Source organism: Cydia fagiglandana, chromosome 21 (genome assembly GCF_963556715.1).
Source record: "Cydia fagiglandana chromosome 21, ilCydFagi1.1, whole genome shotgun sequence".
In the NCBI taxonomy this organism is placed as follows: domain Eukaryota; kingdom Metazoa; phylum Arthropoda; class Insecta; order Lepidoptera; family Tortricidae; genus Cydia; species Cydia fagiglandana.
The window spans coordinates 4,699,697-4,725,123 of NC_085952.1; the positions used below are offsets into that span (position 1 = coordinate 4,699,697).

General features: G+C 39.7%; 2 protein-coding genes across 2 annotated transcripts in view; both read right to left on the reverse strand.

Moving 5' to 3' along the window:
- The window catches only part of LOC134675262 (ABC transporter G family member 20), a 121,463-nt gene that overhangs the window by 77,796 nt on the left and 18,240 nt on the right, over positions 1-25,427 (reverse strand). Inside the window, exon 2 of the mRNA XM_063533482.1 lies at positions 1,435-1,545. The gene's annotated coding sequence lies outside the window, so the exon portion shown is untranslated. The remainder of the gene's footprint in view (positions 1-1,434; positions 1,546-25,427) is intronic.
- Positions 144-24,285, reverse strand: LOC134675364 (uncharacterized; the record flags this gene model as incomplete). The annotated part of the gene is given in 5 exon segments (XM_063533576.1): positions 144-160; positions 163-678; positions 14,545-14,747; positions 18,508-22,432; positions 24,124-24,285. Coding segments are annotated over 5 exon segments (4,677 nt in total), but the record flags the coding sequence as incomplete, so codon positions are not given.

Sequence of the window (25,427 nt, forward strand, 5' to 3'; positions counted from 1 at the left end):
TATTTATTTATTCTATACTAAAATCTTACATTTAATCAAACAGAAAAGTGCCGTGAAACCCTATCGGGTTTGTACCGGTAGGGTTTCACGGTTTGTAATCATATCTTCTTCTTCTACCTAGCGTTATCCCGGCCTTTCCCAGGGTCCGCTTTCCTACTTGCTTCCACTTTGCGCGATCCTGGGCGTCGTCTCGTGTGAGCCCGTTCACGCTCATATCTGCTTTCACGACATCGAGCCATCGCTTTTTTGGTCTGCCGCGGGGTCGGGGGCCGTCAAGGGCTAGGTTAAGGCATATGTTTCCTACGTAGTCAGCTGGCCTGCGACAAACGTGGCCGAACCACCGGAGGCGACATTCTTGGAGTTTCTCTGCTACGGCACGGACTGCGAGGCTGCCACGGATGTACTCGTTACGGATGCGGTCAGCGCGCGTAACGCCGCACATCCATCGCAGCATCTTCATCTCTGTAACGCGAAGCTCCTGAACATGCCTTCCAAGAACCGGCCACCTCTCGGCGCCATAAAGTAGGACTGGACGGATAATGCACTTATACACTAGCCCTTTGAGTCTAAGCGGTATTCTGCGGTCGCAGATGACTCCTGTGACCTCCCGCCATGTAGACCAAGCCGCGCTGATTCGGGCTCGGATGTCGTGATCAATGATCCCGGACTCATGTAGTACTGACGGTTTGTAATCATATAGCATTTCGAATTATTTTATGCTCGAAATGTAGGACTCAGTTGTGTTTTGGATAAAGTCTTCGTATTATTAAATTGCTCAATTAGAAATGGAATAATTAACAAAGAACGAAAAAATACCGTTTTCGTTCCCATACAAAAAATACCGGTATCCGATCCCTGTGGACGCTAGTAATAGGGTGAATCTTATGAAGTAGCTATTAGAGATGCACCGGATATCCGGTTACTATTCGGTGTACGGCCTATCCGGCCATTATTTTACTATCCTGCCCGATACCGGATAGTGACCTACTATCCGGCCGGATACCGGATACTAACATTGCTTGATTTCGGAGTAAACAAATTGGATTTAAGAAACAGACACGGTCATAATCATACTTGTTTATTATTTTAAAACAATTTAATAAGTCCATTGACTTGCACGCGCACTCATTTCGAACCTAGAAATTTAATGAGTCCGCGCGAACGTTCACTAGGAAACAGGTCAAAACTGCAGAATGAAAAACTGAAATGTACTTAGGTATAGTTCCGCTGGCTGAATATCCGGCGGCCGGATACCGGATATTCGGCTGATGGTCAGGCCGAATATCTGGTATCCGGTATCCGGCCAAACAACTATCCGTTGCATCTCTAGTTTTAATACACTTAACTGGGTTAGTTTGTAACACTCACAAAAGATTATATTAAAATTATAAATTTCCGTAAGGTCCGAAACCATCTAACCACTTTTGTACAAACCTTAAAACAGCGTTGATTGAATGATGATCTGATGAAGACTATGGGAGTCCGTTAGGTTACGGTCTAATCTGACGATCCTCAAAGGCTTGGGTCCACTGATGGGACGTGAATCTGCAAGTAAAACAAATATACCTATAGTATTTATTTGGATAAAGTCACCGACATAGCCCACCGGATTAGCAAGCTGAAGTGGCAATGGGCTGGCCACGTTGCGCGCAGAGAAGATGGCCGATGGGGTCGAAAAGTGCTCGAGTGGAGAACGCGGACTAGCAAACGCAGCGTAGGACGTCCACCCACACAAGTCGCCCACAAGACGGACGGACGACCTTGTTAAGGCCGCCGGAAGACGCTGGATGCGGGTCGCTTCCAACCGGAACGAATGGAGGTCCAAGGGGGACGCTGAGATGATGATGATGATGATTTATTTGGATTGGATTTTTAATGTTTCACAGGTAACTATTAGTGGCCTGTGGAAAGAAAATTACAGGACTCGGCGATAAAACCAAAAATGAAATATTTTGATAAGTAATAAACATTTTCGGTTTTCGGTCGTGATGGTATTTAATAGGCGGGTCTGACTGTCAACTCACTAGATGGCGCAGTTTTAATACTTTTAATCATATGGTTTTCAATTTGTTAAGTTATTGACAGTATTTCTGTTTTGATTTTATTTAGGCTTAGCACAGGAGCGCCGCGACAGTAAGTATCTAACGCAAGAGATAGGTAGGTAGACAGATAGACTGACCCGTCATGTCTACTAAACTAGACTAATCTAATTAAGTAGTAGAGATGCACCGGATATCCGGTTACTATTCGGAATCCGGCCTATCCGGCAATTATTTTACTATCCGGCCGGATACCGGATAGTGACATACTATCCGGCCGGATACCGGATAGTAACCTTGCTTGATTTCGGAGTAAACAAATTGGATTTAAGGACCAAACACGGTTATATTCGTACCTGTTTATTATTTAAAAACAATTTAATCATTCCACTGACTTGCACGCGCACTCATTTCGTACCTAGAAATGAGTCCGCGCGAACGTTTACTAGGAAACAGGTCAAACCTGCAGAATGCGCACCTGAAAAACCAAAATGTAGGTATAGTTACGCTGGCCGATTATTCGGCGGCCGGATACCGGATATCCGGCCAATGTTTAGGCCGAATATCCGGTATCCGGTATCCGGCCAAACAACTCTCCGTTGCATCTCTACTAATTAGAGAGAGACGGGTAGTTTATCTCGCGCCAGATGTCGCTAAGCTAAGCCTACTCGTACTAACGGCCTGGCCACGACATTGGTCTAAGGCGATCGGCGGGGCGGCGGGCGAGGCGGAAAACGCGAGCGACCGCCAGGCATGCCACGTACTTTCAGTAGCGGCGGCAGCGACTAGGAGCGGCTGGTACGTAGACGTATTTAAAATCATGTTTTTTTTTTCAAAAGTGCTTAGAATATATTTCATTGTTTGTCAATGGGTGCATGGGCTAAATACAGGACGACAAATTTATCTAAATCTAGTTTAGTATTTTATATATTGTATATATAAAGCACCCAAAAAAACGAGTACTTACACAAGAATAAGTGCGGAGACGTCACAACATACTTAAATACGCGAAAGTACATTTAAAATTTCAATAATAAACCCTTCCGTCTCCATGTCGCTCGAAAAAAAAACAAAATGTTTTGTTCCGCATCGCCCCGCTCGATCTGTCGCGCCGCCTAGGCCGGTCGCACCGCTCTTTAGTCGTGGCATCGCCCGCGCTGCCCGATACAAATGTTCGAGTCGCGCCCCTCCCCGCTCGCCGCCGCCGCCGGTCGCCCGGTGCACGCCGCGCGCGTTGCCGCTCAGCGACAAGGCTCGTGGCATGCATTATGCGTCGCCGGGTTATTGTTTTTGCGACTTACCGCCGGTCGCCGCCGCCGATCGCCTTAGACCAATGTCGTGGCCAGGCCGTAAAGGTTGTTTAACTTATCCCTTGGAAACAATCCTTTGTCTCACTCAAGTCGCGTACAAAATCGTAAATTGGCAACATTGCTATAATTTGGTATTCTCAGCTTGTTTGCCGCGGTTATGAATATATCATGAGGTATGATGAGGTATAGCGTATTCTGATCAACGGCGTCGTAATTTTCCGCTGTCGTTCGGGTCTCTTCGTCCTAAGGGACTGTACAGATTAGGCTGGTGCGGAAATATATTTTTAAACAAAAAAAGGAAAACTCGACTTCAAAACTGACAAAGTGGCACTGTGAGCTGTAGTAAACCTCGCGAGCATAGCTTATTGGAACCGTGCACGACGACAGCGCCACACAGCGGTTTGATCAATCAACAATATGAAATTTTTTAGTACATTATTGTCGAGGCTCGGAAGTAGCTACTTGCAGGCTGAGGATTCGTTTTAAACGGACGACCTTGGGAGTCCGTTTAATTGAATCCGAAGCCAGCAAGTAGACTTCCAGCCGAGTCATATATAGTGCTTTTCTCAAAAATGGTGCAAGAAATATAAATATCATAGAAATATTTTACAAAAAGCAACATTCTTACGTATATATTTTCACAGAACAAAGCCCTTGTCGCCTTTTTATTTTTTTTAATAAAAAAATAGAAGTGTATTTTTCTGCCGAAAATACGCCAACCTATTTGAGACAGCTAAATAGTCGCGGTACTAATCATCTGTTTGGCTGTTTAATGGGCCTGTGCCTTCATTTGATATGGCCATTTCAACTTTTAAAAAGTTTGGAACTCGACAAATAATGGAATTTGTATGCAACATTGCAGTCCTAAAATCGAGACTGCAATGTTTTTAACTTTTTAATTTTTGACTGACCATAAACTCCGCGCTTCGCGACCTATTTTTTAGACGGCAAAGTCGACTTTGACGTCCATTTTTGAGAAAAATTTATTCCAGGCCCCAATGTCACATCGGTGACAGGTGCGACGAATTGTAAAATCACTGTTGCTGACGTCACAGGCATCCATGGGCTACGATTACCACTTACCATCGGGCGGGCCGTATTCCTGTTTGCCACCATCATTGTATTATTTAAAAACACTTTATTATATCGGAAAAAAACAGATATTTCTCCTGCGAAGTTTCTGACAATTGTCAAAGATTTAGATGAATTGTAGGTAATTCTTGACAGGTAAAGAGTTATATGTCGGAATTTCGTGACAATTGTAGTGTTTCTTGTGACAATTGTCATAAACTTAGCAAGAGAAATATCTGTTTTTTTCCGATATCATAAAGTTTTTTTAAATAATACAATGATGGTGGCAAACAGGAATATGGCCCGCCCGATGGTAAGCGGTAACCTTAGCCCATGGATGCCTGTGACGTCAGCAACAGTGATTTTACAATTCGTCGCACCTGTCACGTTGGTGAAACAGGGGCCGGATAAATAAAAAACATGAAACATAAATACCGCCGAAACCAGCAATACAATATTTCTGCATTTTTGACGAGATAACGTCTTATAAGTCGATGAACACCGGTAGCAATAGCATGCACGAAAAAGTGTCACCTTGTGAACAGTACGGTTACCATCAGTTTGTCACTGACATAAACGCCGTCGAGAACGTAATTTACTTTCTATACATCTCGCTCGCACTCGCATATTAGTGCAAACGGGATGTATAGAAAGTAAATTACGTTTTCGACGGCGTTTATCTCAGTGACAAACTGATGGTAACCGTACAGATCTCCATGGTAACGTTGTGGACAGTTACATTACGGCCACCAATTTTTATCATCAATGTTTTCTTATGACGTTATCACGCAACATTATCGTCCGTAAACCGACTTTACAGACAACCATAGGTACCTACTCTGTGAACATGTCTCAAAAAGAAAAAGACTCTTATGATATCGATACGAATATTTATTTCGGCGCAGCCTATTCGGGGTACCTATTCTCGAGTTACTTACTCGGCCATTTTTTTAAAAATCCGAAATTCGGATCGACAAAAATTTCACGAGAATCTGTTGACAATATTTTGACCGTGTCACCACAGTGTGGTCATAATTTAATTTTTTTTTAAATTGATTGGTTTGAATGTTATTGCTCTACAGAGGAGAACAACCGGTCATACAAAATCAAAATGCCCGGCTGAAAACGTAGACCTTCGCTCGGCTTTTTTTGAAGTCGGTATACAACATGTTATATAAGCAGTTCCACTTCAACATTTGGCACTTTATTGAAAGCTTGATTTGTTCATGAAAATACAAAAATTGCTTTTAAATACATATATACAATGTATTATACATGCCATAAGATTTGACGAGCTCCCTCAATTCCTCATAGATTTCTGTCAAATTGATAAACTCCTCATTTTTTTGAAGTCTGTTAAATATGCCCTGTTGAGCTATTGAATTCTGTCCATAACGAAAAACGTAAATTTCAAAAAGTTATTTCATCCGTTTCTGTCTTTGCCCTATACTGTACCTGTATATAATTTCCCCGTGGAAAACCGTGACACGGCAAAATTGCCGCAAATTCATATTTCTGGTTCATTGGGTACACAAATAAACATGGCCTAATTAGACCATGTTAGTTATTCATAAACATATTGGGACAACACAAACAACAGGAAAAAATACAAACTATATTTTATATATTTATTTAAAACATGTTATTACGATCAGAATATGCCTCAAAGATATGTTTAAGATTAAAGGCCTGTACGCACCGGATGTATTCAGTTGTGGCCCGTATTCGGCCCACTGACAGCATAGACTAGGAATTCTCTAGGCCGAGTTTAGAGCAATTATTTAATGCAACCGATGATGCCAAAAATGCGGGGGTGCGCGGGACGAGGTGAGCGAAGTCCCGTGCCGTGATTGGTCCGTTCAAAGACACGGACGTCACACAAAGACACTTTCGAGTGGAGTAACATTACCGGATGCGTGGCAGAGGGGGTAGCGCGACTATGCTCAGTCTGGAGGATGTTTTGTCTGTGCCCCTGCCCACAGATTACCAGTTCGCTGGACGATATCAGCCTGTCAGTTGTCCGGAGCTGTCAAATTTTGCGTTTAACTGACAGGCATTAATTTGTTTATTCAAACAAGAAATACATTGATTCTGGCTGCATGTTTGAGCCGTTTGGGGTGGAAACCCTAGGGCCGTGGGGCTCTGGCGCCCACGGCATATTCGCCGAGCTGGCGAAGCGCCTCGTGGAGGCGACGGGTGACAAGAGGGCTGGCTCATACCTTGCGCAACGCATTGGTATTGCCGTCCAGCGCGGCAATGCCGCCAGCCTTCTTTGGCACCCTGCCCCAAGGCACTGAACTGGAGCCAGTTTTTTATTTATAGGTTATTTTAGTTTTAATTTTAGTTTATAATTGTTTTTATTTTGTTTATATTACTTACAGGCTGATATCGGCCGGCGAACTGGTAATCTGTGGGCCCCTTAATATGACGTAGCCACAATATGTCCATTGTAGTTTAAAATCATGGAAAAGTGTAGAGACATGTGTGAGCTGCGTCACGACTATAACGAGTTAAATAGCCCCCAGATCGAAATCACGATTTTCCAATTAAAAATAACGTGCCGGACTTATTAATAACCTCAGACTTATAATGACTATAATCATTATTAATGATCTGGGCAACAATGGCGACTATGTTAATTGCATCTGGCTCATAAAACCCTAATGTTAGGTCATAAAATATAATGAGATCAAATTGCTCATCTTGAAAACCCTATTTTTATTTTACGTGCATTTTTAGGATGGTAGCGATAAATTTTCGTTGGTTCTTTTTATTTGCGTCTTCGTACTCGTGTTTATCGTATTTGTCTTATTAAGAAATGTTTTTTATACATTTTGTTGAATTTGGCATTTACGAACAATTCATATGCGAGCTACGTACACGATTTCAGTGCTAGGTAATAATTTTGTTATAGCAGGGCTATGGAACTATACCCTTAACCTAACCTATTAATCACTTATTTAATTGTGGTTTAATTAAGTCATAGGAGAAAGAATGGTGGAATGTTCATGTTTATTTGGATGATGCTATAATGTTTCAAGACGTCCGAATCGTAGGAAAGACCTCTTAAGTTACATTCGGACTATTTCAAACACCTTAATAAAATAACACTAAATAATGATAACGTATTTTCGGAGATGATAATATTGATGTTGAGTTCATCCTAACAAAGATGTTTAAATTGATTGACGTTACGCTTACGATATCAGAAGGCCTAAGATGGCCGGCTTTTTATCATCCGTCACCATACCTGTCACGTTCTAACAAGTATGTAAGTGCGAAAGTGACGCATGACGTGATAAACCGGCGACCATGATACCGCTGCAGGAAGATATAAAAGATGCTAAAAGATGTCAATGTCAGTGCTTGATAAAATAAAATATGTAAATTCTTATTTCATGCGGCTTGGTATTTAACTTATGATTTATGAATGTATTAAAAATGAAAGAAAAAAATTACAATGGTGATTAAGTACCTACGTTTTATTACTAAACATATAGTTATTATAACGAACACAAAAAAAAGACTTATTAAATACACGTTTAATATAAATCAATATAATAACTAACGAGACCAGTATTTGCTCTAGCTAATATTCTATAGTCAAAGTTTCAACTCCATCAAATTCAGTCTCAATTTCAGGCTTAATAATATTATCTTCATGCATCACTTCCCAATATGAAGGCGGATCATCAGGATGTTCGATAGAAAAATCATCCTCCTCGATTAAATCGTTATTCTTTTCATCCTCCGTTAAATTCTCAATGACTTGTACAGGTATTTCAAGATACATATTAAAATGAGGCGATGGAAGCAGTAGTATAATACCTACAGCGTAATCTCTTGCTATCATTCTAGAATGCTCTATTGACAAACAGTTATTAGGTACAGGGAGGTCAACAGACACCGTAGTAGCTTCTCCAGCGAATATAGCTCCATAGTTAACATTAACACCTTCAACATCTGATTTCCCTGTCACTTCATTATAACCAATTATACTGTATTTATCCACTTCGATTAATTTGATTTTTATACCTTTCACTATAACACTAGTATTGTTATCTATTTCACAATCTATCTTGATTTTATCACCAGGTTTTACTATAGAACTAGCTATTGTTGCTTTAACACTTATAACTCCTTTGCTGGAGCATATAGAAGTAAACTTTAGTAGTTTTTTCTCATCTCCGTGTATAAGCGGCTCTATTGGCAATCTAGGTGTGGCACCAGATATAACACTAAGTTCCTTCTTGTATCGTGTGCTTAGATTTAAAGTTCCCGGTCTTTCAAACTTAATTCTCACATAATATTTGATGAAACACCAAATTTTGTATTTTCCAGTGTGTTTATAAAACTTCAAAGATGGCGGCACGTTTTCCGGTAGTTGGAAATTGAAATCCATTTCATATTGTCCGATACTTAACGGTTCTTTCTTTTCATTGGTGTATATCACATGATCTATATCGACATAGTCTTCAGAGTTATGGAATCTATACTTTTTATCTCTTCTTCGTCTCGATTGGTCTTGTATACGTAGTTTTCCTAGTCCTTTGAAAGATATTGTTATTCTTTGAAATGTGTACTCTTCATCTAAATAGTACCTTATTGCTCCTGAGACGATACTTCCTGGTGTATATTTATATTTTCCGTCTGTTGGTTTATTTAAATTTATTTCACAAAATATACCCATATTTGTGATTTTTATATAACTTTCAGGAGTAACTGTTATACGTTGTGTTTCATTTGGTTTGGATTATCGTGTGATAAAGATTCGAGTAGCATAACTTATCTACCATGCTGATAACATTACTCACTATCTATTCTAGTATGATATGTTTACAATGATTCAACAAACTTCTAGTAACATACTGAATCATTGATTTATTTATTATTAATCTATATAATCTGTATTTGATCGAGATTAGAAGGTAATTCTTATTTTTATTTATGTTAAATCTCTGATTTGTGATGTTTAAAATCCTGTGTAAACGCCCTAATATAACCTCCAATAACAAGTTTAAGGCCCTTAAACACTTTTTCACGGTTATATACTTATGTAATAGCTAATAAATCAACGAGAAAATCGTAGTTTTTATTGGGCCTATCATTAATTTATTTTTTAAGACGGGTGCATCAGTCCCCCGCGACAAGACATCGCAAAATAAAAGTAAACAAAATAAACTCGCGATAGAGCGGAAAAACACTATGATTTATTATTATTTTTAAAAGTTATAACTTCCCTATTGTGATTGTATTTATTCCCGAGTGCTAAAATAAGAGCATGCTTCGATAGTCAAACATCGAAGTCAAAGTCAAAGTCAGTCAAACAAGCCTGTCTAATCTTGCATAAACATGTCACAAATCTCGATTATTTGACTTGTCTTATTGACACACCGTGACATAGACCACTAACAATGAACTCCGTAATATGAAGCGTTTATGAAAACTGGCGGTCCATCTCACATGCGCCCTTGTAATTCTTTGCGTTGTATGAACAGTCAGCAGCAAAAGTTGCTAAGCGGGCGAGGTGTTCAAAATTACCTTGATACGCTCTTAAATATTCTCTTAACAATAAAGTCGTGTCAAGATCATTTTGAACACCTGGCCCGCTTAGCAACTTCTGCTGCTGACTGTACTACTTCGCAAGCTACAGCACTCAGTTGTTTTTGTCTTCTACACGACTTTATAATAAATTTGCATTTACAGATTTAAATCCGAATTTATCTTTTCTATTAGCTACCAAAAGTTAATCTAGAACTAAGTAGGTAGGTAAAACAAATATCCAAAATATGGTTCAACCTAAAACTACAACGAGAAAGATTTATGTGATCGAATAGGTGTAATTTTTAGTGAGAACTAATTATTAGCCTCCAGTATTTGTAACTTTTGCTTTTAGGGAACGAAGATAAAACTTTTGTTTTTCTACCCATAGTGTATGTTTACTAAAACAGGACTTAATCGCTTATAAATAAGGTTGAAAATTACTACCATGTTAATAACAATGTACAAAAATCATCCAGAGATCACAATATTATTGTGATCATAACTGAAACAAGTGCCCGCACTTTCATACTAATTTAGTCTAGCACAGTGATTCCCAAAATTGACTGGGCTCCGATCCATCTAACAAAAAGTGCAAAATTCGGGGCCCACCTCTCAGCCTTCTTAAAAAGGGGGCATAAAATATTATTGGTAACGCTCAGATCGCCCGTCCGGTTGGAATATCGCCAGGCCTGACTCAATATTCGCTCGCGACCCACCAAATGCGACCCACCCATATGTAGTTTTGGAAATGCTGGTCTAAGACTAACTTTCAGTGCCAAGCGCCCCATTTCCATAAAAAATATTCTAGCATGTTTTTGGCAGTGAATGTATTAAGTGACCGCGAGTTTTATAATGCGCCATCTAGTAGGCAAGTGATCTACACCGAAAATTGTGCCAATGTCAACAGTCCGTGACAGAGACATGCTAAGTAAGCGAGATGAGGTCATTATCTGTTTCATAATTATTAATACATACATATTACGTATATACTATAACACTGTATGAGTTAATTTGTAAAAAACACAGTAGCTATTAATAATCTTCCAAAGTAAAAATATTTCCATGACAGTATAGGTACATTTTTATCATATGTCCTCAACGACCCTCACCATAGGTCGAGGACCATAGACTAGGAATCCTCTAGACCGAGTTTAGAGCAATTATTTCATGCAACCGATGATGCCAAAAATGCGAGGGTGCGCGGGACGAGGTGAGCGAAGTCCCGTGCCGTGATTGGTCCGTTCAAAGACACGAACGTCACACAAAGACACTTTCGACTCGAACATGGAGTAAAATTACCGTATTATTTATTATTTAGATATTTAATTCAGACAACAAGGCCCATATTACAAATACCTTACAGACTAACATACATATGTATTTTATGCGTATGCGTGGCAGAGGGGGTAGCGCGACTATGCTAAGTCTGGAGGATGTTCTGTCTGTCGAAGACTAACGGCCCGCTTCGAACTTCAAGATACGTCAAATATAACGTCTAGATACGATATGAATATGTCAGTTATACATAACTATATCATATTAACATTGATAATCATAAGTTATTTGACTGGTAGTCATATAACGATATTAATATTGATAATCATAGTTATTTGCGCCCGGATCACGTCCCGCGGTGTGGCTACGTGAGGTCGGGACGAATTCTAACATGTATCAATATGATATGCTCTCATGTTATTAAGTGTTTACACTATAGTTCGCTTTTTTAGCATTAGAAAGAAGGTAAACAATCTTGATATGTCTTTTAATTGAAAAACGCTTTTAAAAAATTAGTAACTATTGCTTATAATCCAGTGAAATTGTAGCATTTTGTAACGTGGCTCTTCTGCGTCAAATCCGGTAGATCTGATTTTTTGCAGACTTATTTATGATATTGGCTGAATTAATAATCCAAGTTTGTGACCTTGAGCGCCGAACGCATCTTTGTCAAAAATCGAAAAACCTGCGAAAATTTCGGTTTTTATTTAGTTTTGGGCGATTCTAACCCTAAAGGACTAGTTTTTGATAGTACCTTCCTTAGACGTTTTTAAAGAAGACTCAATTTGCTACAATACGAGATTAGAACTATCTCTGTAGATTGAATAGTTTCCGAGATAAAGGCTTTCAAAATTTAGTTTTTTTTTAAATTGAGCTCGTAAGCTAAGTGAGTGCTGTGAGTATGCACTTTTGACTCAGGCGATGCCGCTTTGATTTATTTTAAAAAAGTGTTTTTCTATTAAAAGACACATCCAGATTGTTTATACCTATTTTTTAATACTAAAAAAACTATAACACGAATGGGACGTTGAATTTAGTTAAATAGATATAAAATGAGCATTGATTAATATTACCTAGGTACTTATTAATATTTTATGGTAAGCCGGGTATAACACCTAACTAACCTCTTAACCTCTAAATGTGAAAAAATATGGTTGTCTGTATAGTCGGTTTACGGACGATAATTTTGCGTGATAATGTCATAAGAAAACGTGGCCGTAACGTTACCATGGTGATGTGTCCACAACGTTACCATGGAGATCTGTCCACAACGTGACACTTTTTCGTGCATGCTACCGGTGTTCATCGATTTATACGTTATCACGTCATAAAAACTACAGGTTAGGTACTAAAGTTAAGTAAAAGACTGGCTGGTTGTTTTGCTGGTAAATATACAAATGTGTAAAAAAACAGGAGGAATAGTTCGTAGGTTTCTAATAGAGCCCGAGCTAATCCTATTGTCTATTGTTAAGTAAAACCGCACGTGCTACTTACCTGCAAATACTTAAGTGAAATAATAAATAAACAATCAGCTTGTTTTTTTGCTAGCTTGTTACAAGCTATCAAGTAAACTGACTTTCAAGCGCATGCTGCGTAAGCATTTATCTGCGAAATATAAGTAATGTTTCAGAGTAGGTACATGTATAATGTATGTATATATGTCGATATTTATGTAAGTGTATCATACAAAGTACGAGTATATGTGTAAGTTTATTATTTCATCGTATGTTAATTAGTGTTTATTATGTAAATAGTAAGTAGTAGTAGTATTTTTGTGATTATCGCTTTAACTTTTCTATTATAAAACCTGCACCTAACAACCGTCTCTTTTTGGCCCAGTGGTTGACTGGTAGAGAATGCCTTATGGCATTAAGTCCGCCATTTGTACTTATAATTTTATGTGCAATAAAGTTTAAAATAAATAAAATAAATCAAAGTATTTTAAACTAAAAATAATAAAGTTTTGACTTATGAGTCACTTAAAAAACCATAATTATTTTTATGTTTACTTCGTGTTGCTCGACTCGTATGTAAGTACTTTGTGTTGTTTATTTTTAGTTAAGTTTCCTCTCCGAATTCGGATGACCAAGGATCGAGATTCCGTTTGACCTCAATTAGATCTAATGGGTTCTATTTAAGGATGACCCACGTTAGACCAGGCCGTGTCCGGGCCGGAGCTTCCGGAGCATTGTTTTATGCAACACATCACCTGTCATGTCATAGAAAAGTAAGCGCCGGAAGCTCTGGCCCGGACACGGCCCGGTCTAACGTGAGTCATCCTTAACACTGTTACAACTAGGTATACGTGGTTTTTTAAGATAATCTGAAAAAAATTAGCTAAGTGCGAGTCGAACTCGCGTTCCAAGGGTTCCGTACATTACCCATTTTTTTACAATGTATTTTTTATATGTGAAACGCTTGTGAATTGCCTTTAAAAAAACCCGTAGGGGTCCAATCAAAAACTAAGTAATATTGTCCGGCTCACGCTTGACTGCAAATTTCTAATTGGTTTTCCTGCTACCTATGGTAAAGAACTATTTTGTATATTTTTTTCAAAATTTTTGACCCTTAGTTTCGGAGATAAATTGGGGGAATGGTCATTTTTTGCCTATTTTCTTAAATAACTTCTAAACTATTTATATTAAAATTACAGAAAATTTATATTTGAGATTCTCAAAATAAGCTCTTTCATTTGACATATAACACGATATAGGTAGTTTAAAAACATTATATTTTTAATTTTCAGAATAAAAATGTTTTGTTGTCTTTTAAATGTTTTGTTGTTTTTTAGTCTTTGGTATTTCTTCAGCCTGTTAATTTTGAACATTTGAAAAAAAACTAACACTTTTTAGGTAAAAAAGTAAACAAAGCTACGTCGTAGGCATAACAACTCACAGAGCATGTTACCAAGATCAGCAAAGCATCATTAGGGCTGATTTAATCACAGGGGCAACTCGGGGCACGTACAGAACTATTCACTTTCGGAACAAGGAAGGAACTTAGCGTAACGGAGGGTAAGGATCTGTAATTACCGAATGGTAATTAATGTTTTAATGACAGTATTATAAGGCTAGTATTAAATATGGTTCATTTTGGAGCCTTAGACTACCACTACTTAATGGCGCAGCGACCCAAAATGAGTCGTGGCCTCCGACACGAATAAGCGTCAGTTATTTAATTACACAAACGGGTCTACCGCGATATAATGAAATGAAATGAAAGCATTTATTTCGGATACAAATACATCCATATTATGTTAGTAAAATTAAGGTAGGTGTGTTAGTAAAAAGTATAATTATAATTACAATTAACATGCAAGGACATCCAGTGAGCGAGGATAGGGCTGTCCATCCTCTCGGCGATCACCTTCAGGAGAGTGTTGGCGCTGCCCCGCACGCGCTCGCCCAGGGACGCCACCCGCTTGCGCAGCACGGCTTGGAAACCATCGGTTCTCCACGCGGCGAACATTCCTGACGCGCTGCAGCGCCAGGGCAGCCCCAACAACCCCCTGAAGGCGTTATTGTATTGGACGCGCAAAGCACTGTAGGCTTTTTTGGTGTAGTGACTCCACAGGTTGCACGTGTATAAGGTTTGACAATACGTTTTAAACAAGGTTATTTTTACCTCTGTCGAACAACGCGCAAACCTGCGAGACAGCATATTACACCTTACCGACAGTGCTCTGCGCTCCCTTTCTATATCAACATCGTCTTTTAGAGTATCAGTAACCCAGTGACCCAAGTATTTGAATTTAGTTACTGTTTGAAGAGGAGAACCACTGAGCATTATTGGCGGAATGGGATATGTTTTAGTGCCAGACTTAAACAGTAATACCTCACTCTTTTTCACATTATATTTTAGACCGTGGGCCACCGCATATCTTTCACATATATCCAGCAGAATCCGAAGGCCGTTGACTGAGGGACTCAGCAGCACCATGTCGTCTGCGTAGCTTATGTTGTTAACAAAACAACCATCCACCGAACATCCGACACCTGCGCTGCTGAGCTCCTCAATCAAGCTGTTAATGTACATGTTGAATAAAGTGGGCGAAGTTAACCCTCCCTGTCTGACTCCGCACTGCATTTTATAGACATCAGAGTATCCCCCCGCCCATCGAACCATATTTGATTGGTTGTCATACCAATATTTGAAAATTTTTATGATTTCAGTTGGTAAACTCGAGCTCACGCTTAACTTGTTCCACAACACTTGGTATGACACCAGGTCAAATGCCTTCGACAAGTCCAAAAAGCATGCGTATACCGGCGTGCTCCTCTCAGTATAATACCGAACAGTGTGCTTGAGACATAGAACTGCTGACTCAGTGGATAGTCCCGGTCGGAAACCGAACTGGGCGTCATGGAGGTTAATATGCTTGTTCATATACGTGTTAAGCACACTGTCCAGTACTTTCGCCAAGATAGTAGCCAGAGAAATTGGCCTATAATTGGACTTGTCGGAGGCATCACCTGTCTTATTTTTTATGATAGGTACGACTATAGTCTTCATGAGGTCATCCGGCAAGTAGTTGTGGCGTAAGCAGAATGTATAATACGGGTATATCGCGGTAGACCCGTTTGTGTAATTAAATATGTGTACAAAACGCGAGAGTTTAAAGTGTTATTAAGCGTCAGTTGTCTCGATCCAGCGCAATCTCCCGCCAGCTATCCAGTGTTGCCAACTTGGCATAAATGATGCCAGATCTGGCATATTTTCACTCGCTTTGGCAGCAAAATTTTCCATTTAGCATCTGGCAAATTTTTTAGCCTAATTTAGTCTAAGCCAAGTTTGCACCAACTTGGCAGCAACATTATGTGGTTCATATTTTCATATGAATTTTGACTTTCGTGGACGGATGGACGTCGACGGACTATATAAAGTTGGTCAAGCAGATCTTGACAGTAGAAAAAGAATTGTAAAATTTGTAAATGTAAATGTAATGTGTGTTTGTTTGATGTAAAAAGTAATGAAATAAATGCATTTGTATTTGTATTTGTATTTTTTGTAAATGTATGTGTTTGAAGTGTCTATAATTACAAGTGATATTTTAGCATTTTTTTAGCATACTTCAAAAATCTTTGGAATAATTTTGGCATAATCTAGACATTAACTAACATTTTTTCAAAATCTGAGTTAGCAACACTGCAGTTGTCGGCTTGAAGACCGCGCAAGTCCGCTCCAACCTCACCACCCCACAGCGATACCTGGGCCCGATCGGTCTTCGCCCTATCGAGGGTCCCTAGCGAGCCTTAAACTATTACCTAAAGAAAATTCTGAATAAAGATCCTAAGGCCTACAAGTGTACGGCTCCTGCGGAAAATTTATTTATCTTGAGTACTAACCAGTTCAACTATCGTACTCTTCAAGAAAGCGTTCTTAAAATTTCCGTACTATACAAATGGACATACATATAGACGCTAATATTTCGTAACTGACATTTCGCGATGCTCCCTGGCATTGCGTCGTTAAGAACCATTTAGGAACACATTAGCGCTTATATTACTAAAAGTTATTTCTGAATCGTAATCTTATGGCCTAGCGCCACGATTTATTGCATATTTAGGTTACAGTTTCACTAAAATGTACGTCTATTACGCTATGAACAACTCGCGAACGCGTCGCGGCGCGGCGCGGCGGGCCCAAGGCGTTCGCGTTCGCAACGAGACCGCCCAAGTAGGACACTTCTATAGGTATCAAAGGATTGATTCACGCCGCGCCGCGTATCACTTCGCTTCGCGTTCGCGTGTTGTTCGTCTACGTAGTGTCAACAACAGAGCTATGAATACAGGCTAAGTGTCAAAAATATGTATACAGTACTTTATTGCCTGTACATTAAGGTCGTGTATACATATTTTTGGCACTTTGCCTGTATTCATAGCTCTGTTGTTGACTGTACGCTGCGTTTGGGAGCAGGCACTCGCTTTTTTTGTGATTTAGTAGCGCGTTTCAAAAGCGATGTCCCTTAAAAGGGTGAAATGGGGAAAGATTTTTAAGACTTTCTGTGTGGTATGGTGATGATGAATGAATAAAAGCTATCCTGCCCTTGTCCATCCTTGGGACTAAAACTGTATCTATTGAAATAAAACTCTTCAACTCTTATTATCTTGTTGTATTTCTGTCCACCATAGAATAGTTTACAAAAAACCATAACAAACGTTCGTTATCCCATAGGCATCTACGCATTAAAATTCACCGTCTAATCTCTCGTTCCTCTCTGTCATTTTTTCTTTAATTATCCTCATGACGTTTTTATCATGTTTCGTTCCACGCAAGTAAAACGAATTATTCAGAAATTTAGCATTGGATATCATTTTATAAACCGAAAATTATTAATTAAAAAGAAATCACAACACTCGGTCATCCGACTGCGTGCTATCTCCGGAGCACGCTAATTCACAACACTTAATCCAACTGATACTTAACTTAATAAGAATTACAACATACAATATAATATTGTTTGACTTATAACTATTTTACACATAATGTTTTTATTTTATTGTTCTGAGATTGAATCGTCAGATTCCGATGACTCTGAACCAGATGACCTGTTTACCTGCAGTGCCTGCACACTGATCCACGGACGCATTCGATCAGACGCTATCACACTGTCATATTTCTTCATGTTAAACCCTGGTACATTAGAAACTCTGTAGCGATCATTACCTAAACAACTAGTGACTTTGTACGGGCCGATGAATTTTGGCAAGAGCTTTTTACTTTTTCCATTGTTATAGAAGTTTGTTTTAGTAAGTTTCACCAAATCACCGACAGAGTACGAAACCGCTGGCATTCTCTTTGAGTCATACAATTCTTTTTGACGTTCTTGACTGTGTTTGATATTTTCTGAAGCCTCTTGCCTAATCTCATCAACCCGTCTGTTAATTTTTGTTAGCGAGGAGGCAGATTCATCGATATTATCGGAAGCATTAACACGAAAAGATGAAGTGATCCCTTGACCTTCATCTAAGACGTCATCTAATAAAGGGTCACGAACGGGAGGTACTTCGTCATATCGAGTATCCCTGACAGTTGTATCTGACACTATCCCATCAGAATCCACCACAGCATCATTGTCAGTTGACAACTTGTTATCGATGGGACAATTCGATTTAACCCCAAAGAGAAGTTCAGACGGACTCTTTTTTGTCGAGGCATTAATGGTATTATTAATACCCCATTGTACTTGGCCCAGTCGCTTGTCCCAATCACGTTCATTGCTGTCAAAATTCTGTGTAGACAGAGCTGTTAGTATTGTTTGATTGTACCTTTCGGCTTGTCCGTTTGCCCTAGGACAAGCGACAGCGTTAAGTACATGTTTGATCCCCTTGTTGACACAAAACTCTTTAAATTGGCCTGAAGTAAACGCAGTCCCACGATCCGAAATAATCCTACGAGGTATCATAAAGTCATTAAATAAACTATCTAATACTTTAACTACGTTCTTTGTCTTTGTATCTTTGACTGGTCTAGCGAAGACATATTTTGTAAAACCGTCCACGATAGTTAGAATGTAGCAATTGCCAGCTTTACTCTTAACAAATGGCCCTAAATGGTCCAGATGTAAAGTGTGGAACGGTTGTGCCACCTTCTCTATCGGATGTAACAAGCCAGTACTGGTTCGAGCTGCATTATCTTTATTATACGCGCAGTCGATACAAGCTGCAACGTATTTCTTCACAAAACGTCTTAGTTTAGGGAACCAATAACGGTTCTGAATGCGTTCCAACGTTTTAGCATACCCGAAGTGACCCACATCATCGTGGTTCGCCTTACAGATTTGCCACCTAGCATCTTTGGGAACTACCAAACGCAAACCCTGTTCCGTTTTCCTGTGTAGCGCATGGTTCTTAACAACGAAGTTGTTCTTAATATCCGAAACCTCTTTGTCTAAGCCTGGCTTTAAAATTTTAAAGATTCTCTCTAACCTAGAATCGGCCATTTGTAATGTCAAGATCCAATTATCAGTATTTATGTGTAAAACATTGGCCGATGGCGTCGTACCTTTGTCCTGTGGAGGATTGCGGCTCAAAGCGTCCACATGACTCATCCGACATCCAGGTCGGTATTCAATATTAAAGTTATATTCACTTATGGTCAGCCACCAGCGCGCAATCCTCGGAATTAAATCACGCTTCGTAAGGGTCGTACGAAGCGCATTACAGTCAGTGTACACTGTGAAGTTGAGTCCCAGAAGATACGATCGGAACTTTTTCAGGGAACAGACCACCGCCAAAGTCTCCAACTCATAGGAGTGGAAATGACGTTCTTCAGGCGTGGTCTGCCGACTAAAGTATGCCACGGGCTTTAATACTCTGGGACTCAACTGCCACTGCATCAGTATGCCACCCAATCCTAGCGAACTAGCATCACTGTGCACCTCAGTGTCTAGTTCCGGATTATACAGTGCCAGTAGAGGGCGTCTAATTAAACATTCCTTTAAGGTCTCGAAAGCTTTGACTTCAGAGTCGCCCCACTGCCAATGTACATCCTTCTTTAGCAAAATAGTCAAAGGTTCACCAAAACCCTTTACAAAGCGACGGAAATAGCTCGCTAAACCCAGGAATTGCCGAATCTCATGGATATTACGTGGCGCAGGAAAATCCCGCACGGCCAATATTTTCTTCTCGCTCGGTCTTATACCCTCAGCAGAGATCTCGTAACCTAAATATTCGATGCTTGTATCAAAGAAACTGCATTTTGATAGTTTAAGTGTTAACCCAGCATCCTGAATGAGCTTCAGTACGTCTTCCAATCTTTCAAATCCTTCATCAATCGACTCAGACGGAATGAGAAGGTCATCCATATATGCTAGGGCGCTCTTAAACCTCCGCGCACCCAACAACCCATTCATCATTTTTTGAAAAACGGCTGGCGCGTTTGCCAACCCGAAGGGCATTCGTTTAAATTCATAATGCCCGTCCGGGGTGACAAACGCCGTCAAATATCGACTATCTTCTCCTACCGGGATTTGATAATAGCCGGAAGCTAGATCCAGCGTAGTGAAATATTTGTTTCCACTCAAATTCGACAACTGATCGTCAATTAAAGGTAGGGGATATTTATCTTTGACAGTTTTATTATTTAGTGCTCTGTAGTCGACACAGAGTCGAGACTCTCCATTCTTTTTTTGAACCAATAATATTGGACTAGCGTAATTTGAATTCGACTCCTGTGCAATATCATTTTTAACCAATTCATCGACAATATCCCTCACCTTTTGACGCTCGGGATGCGACAATCGATACGGCCTATACACTACCGGTGTCTTATCATGTAAGTCTATATTCATAATAGCATCTTTAGCACATCCTAGCTCGTTAAGGTTATGGGCAAAACAAGATCTATATTTTTGAAGGAGCTGATGAAGTCTTTCGCGGGTTTTCTTATCGACCCCTTTTCCTACTCTAATTTCAGATTGGTCGATTGGCTTCATTTCCCTTTCATTGTGTTCAGCCTGAACGACCAAAGTCTTAACTTCTGTGATTGGATTGACTCTCGCTATTAATGTCCCTGCCCTAAAGTTAAGTGGCGCTTTAGTTAACGAAGTTACAAATACTACCGCCTTACTCTCCTTCACCTCATAATAACCCTGGTGTAGGTGATATTCTTGATTGGGGCTCATCCTGGTTCCACCGTCCGAGTAAACATTGCCAGTGTAAGACTCTTTTGTATATACCTCCAATAACCCACCCTTTACTACTGTAGTATCTTTAACGACATAAAGACCGAAAGCCCGATTTTGATTTTCGGAAAGTTCAGAAGGAGTATGATATAGGAACAATTGTTTATTGTTTTTCAATGCTGTTACACATGGTTTTTCCGTAAAATCACGTCCTATCATCAGTGAGCTTTCCAAATACGTGTCATCCACAACCAAAATATCCAGCTCCATCTCAACTTCGTCAATCCTAACATGAACAGTAGCATTGGCTTTAGGTACCACCGCCGAATGACCAAAACCTCTTAAGGTGGGCAACAATGTGCTTTCACTTTTAATTAATCCTAACGCGACTGCATCTGTATACCGAATTAGACTACGCGCACATCCAAAGTCGATGTAAGCACCTAACATTTTTCCATTAACGCAAATAGTCTTATAAAACTTCTCGTTTGCGGAATCATCTACGCTATCACTAAGAGGGTTAGCATAGTTAGGAATGATAGAACAATCTTCAGGTGTTTTTATGTCAAGGGTTGCCCTTGTTTCAACTCGATCCAACATTAAGCTATCAACATCTACTGCTATTTTTAACACCTTTTTGTCAGTATGCTGACCGCTTGAGCTACTGATATCACGCGTTTGAGTTTGTAACGGTCTCTTAGTACATTTCTCATCATTATGCCCTACTCTATGGCATTTGCCACACTTAACGATTGGTTTGGGACAATTAATATAAATATGGCCCCGATCATGACAATTAAAACAGGTAGAGTCTACTCCCTTGTTGCCAACAGTACTTTTATCAGCAGGGTTATTGCGAAAGTCACGTCTCTTTAATGAGTTTGAAGCTACCGGGCCTCGTGATGCGTCTTTAGATTGCGTGGGCTGCTGAGATGCTAGATAGTTTAACAGGTCCTCTGGTTCCTCGCATTTGAGGGCTTGGGCCCCGTTCCTAACTGAGCTATCATTGATTCCGTATATAATACAATCAACTGCCTTCCGACCGACAATCTCGCACCGACTCAATAACGATAGTTTCTCATAAAAATAATCTCTGAGAGTTTCGTCTGTGCGAGATCTTCGGTTTAACATCTCATCCAACAGTTTACCATAATTCACGTCATTCGGGAAAGCTTTCTTCAATTTACTCTGCCAGACCTCCCACGAGTAGCTGAGGGATGGCAGGGACTCGTACCAACTTTTGGCTAAACCACGTAACTTCTGAAGCGCATAGTGTATTATTTGTTTTTCATCCCAAGAGTAAATCTCAGCACACTCGTTCACCTTCCTTATCCATCGTTCGACGTCTTGAGCTCTGTTGTTAGGGTCGAATTCCGGGACAACATTATTATTGGAATGGTTCTTACTTGGTATGCCTTGAAGCGCGGTTACTATCTTTAATAGTTCGTCTGCAGTTAATCCTGTTCGGCTCCTCTTACCAGAAGTTTCACTAGCGTCTTCTGGCGTCATGGACCTTCTTCTCCTGTGCCTACGCTTCGGACGCTTCGGCGTGTCTCCTCTTTCATCATCTGAAATATTCAAATGCACTTTACGCTCTTGCCTAAAACCACGCCCTAATTTAATCCGAAGTAACTCATCCCGCCACTATTTACTGACTTGACTAACACTGACATTTTTTTTAAGACTCTTTATACTGTACTCTTCATAATAGTCACTTCAGACCCTATAGACGCCTTAGACTCTTTAAACCCTTTTAACTCTTTAGACTATTAGACTTGTTAGACTCTGTAAACTGGCAGCACACCTACATGGCTGCACTCAAAACAGCACACCTACATGGCTGTTGAATCTGTCTCTAGCTAGCAGCACACCTACATGGCCGCACTCATAAACAGCACACCTATATGGCCGTTTATTCTCTCTCTAGCAGCACACCTACATGGCCGTTAATTCTCTCTCTAGCAGCACACCTACATGGCCGCACTCATAAACAGCACACCTATATGGCCGTTAATTCTCTCTCTAGCAGCACACCTACATGGCCGCAGTCATAAACAGCACACCTACATGGCCGTTAATTCTCTCTCTAGCAGCACACCTACATGGCCGCAGTCATAAACAGCACACCTACATGGCTGTTAATTCTCTCTCTGGCAGCACACCTACATGGCCGCAGTCATAAACAGCACACCTACATGGCTGTTTATTCTCTCTCTAGCAGCACACCTACATGGCCGCAGTCATAAACAGCACACCTACATGGCTGTTAATTCTCTCTCTAGCAGCACACCTACATGGCCGCACTCATAAACAGCACACCTACATGGCTGTTAATTCTCTCTCTAGCAGCACACCTACATGGCCGCACTCATAAACAGCACACCTACATGGCTGTTGATTCTCTCTCTAGCAACACACCTACATAACCGCACTCATAAACAGCACACCTACATGGCTGTTGACTTTCTCTCTCTAACTGGACAGACAATATAATTGCATATAGATAAGTAATATAGGCAATAATTGATTCCATGCATAAATTATTTATGTTATTATTATCAATACACAGTAAAAAGCTTAACCAGGCAGGTCCCTGCAAAACTGTATTTACAGTTTGCCTGACTTTGCCTGCAGATAACAGTCTCTACAAACATATACTTTTAAGTAAGTACTAATTTAGAATTACTATTAAATTTAAACACTTAAGATGCACATGTGCAATTGTCACTTAAGGGTTTGCAGTAGGTACAGTTCTAAAGCACTTTTGAACTTTTCTTATTTGGCTCATGCCGAATGGTCTCGGGTAAACTATTCAGGAAATACTTTTATTTATTTGTTTTAAGTGTATGTGTAAGTTTACCAATATAGTTTATATTCATATATAGTCTTGGTTACAAAATCATTTACTTTTAATGACACTGCATCTACTTAATCTTTCTGATTTAACACATTGGTTGGCTGGTAGAAAATGCCTTAAAGCATTGAGTAATTTCTAGATACCTTCATGTATTGTGCAATAAAGCTTAAATAATTAAATACAGAAGTTTTTTCCTTAGAGTTCTGTCACCAAAATAGTTACTAAACTGAGGACTTCAAATTTTTGTGCGGTTACTGCCCTTGTTTTATGCTAACAGTTGTGTTGCTTTATAATTAATTACCTCGTCCGTGCAACCTTCAATCTTGTTTGTGTACTGAATCCTGCGATCAAACTGTTCACAGTCGTTTCATTTTGAATAAAAAGATAATAGATCCAACTCACTTTCTTTATCCGACATGGCGAGCAGCGCTGCGCAAGCTCACGCACACTTCTGACTTGAAATAAAACTCTTCAACTCTTATTATCTTGTTGTATTTCTGTCCACCATAGAATAGTTTACAAAAAACCATAACAAACGTTCGTTATCCCATAGGCATCTACGCATTAAAATTCACCGTCTAATCTCTCGTTCCTCTCTGTCATTTTTTCTTTAATTATCCTCATGACGTTTTTATCATGTTTCGTTCCACGCAAGTAAAACGAATTATTCAGAAATTTAGCATTGGATATCATTTTATAAACCGAAAATTATTAATTAAAAAGAAATCACAACACTATATTGAATGTCATCTCAATCGGTTAAGCGGTTTAATCGCGAAGATGACAAACGGGCAGACAGGGTTACTTTTGCATTTATAATTAGTAGAGATGCAACGGATAGTTGTTTGGCCGGATACCGGATACCGGATATCCGGCCTGGACCCTGGCCGAATATCCGGAATCCAGCCGCCGGATATTCGGCCGGCGGAACTATACCTACATTTCTGATTTTCAGGTGCGCATTCTGCAGGTTTCATCTGTTTCCTAGTAAACGTTCGCGCGGACTCATTTCTATAGTGCCATGCCTTATGGGAAACGATCGCAGAGATAGTTCAGAGCCGGAAACCGCTACCAACTTTTAGTATGTTGTTGGGCATGGCATTGGGTCTCCAAAACTGCCGGGAGACGGCGGCGCCGGCCATCTACTTCAGCGGAATGACGTCATCAAAATGACTCCCGCTTCGTTGCGAATATTGCATACTGCACCCAAACTATGCATAGCACATACACGTGTGGGGTATTAAATGAAAGCCAATTAAATAAACTATATTTTATTTATACAAAGTGTATCAAAATATGCAACAGTTTAAGAGAAATTTACAAAATAATAAAAATTACGTAAAAAAATATTCGATTATTCGGGTTTTACAACCAAACCAAAAGTCGGACGATAAAGCAATGTACTACAACATTAAAGATGACGTCTCAAGCCATACACTGATATCAATAAAATCAAAATTGGACCAAATATGTGGAAATTATGCATCAAAATGTAGATATTTGCCCATACAAACGCATAAAAGTAAAAAACATCCAAATTGGTCATTTTCAGGATAATCCGCATAAGCTTCTAGTATGTTATTAGCAATATGACCTGGATTCTAAAACTGCCGGGAGACCATCTTTATTGTCCCCCAGTCACGAATTATGACGTCATACAAATAATCACTGCCGAATTTCGTAAAATGTAAATTATAGCTATACTA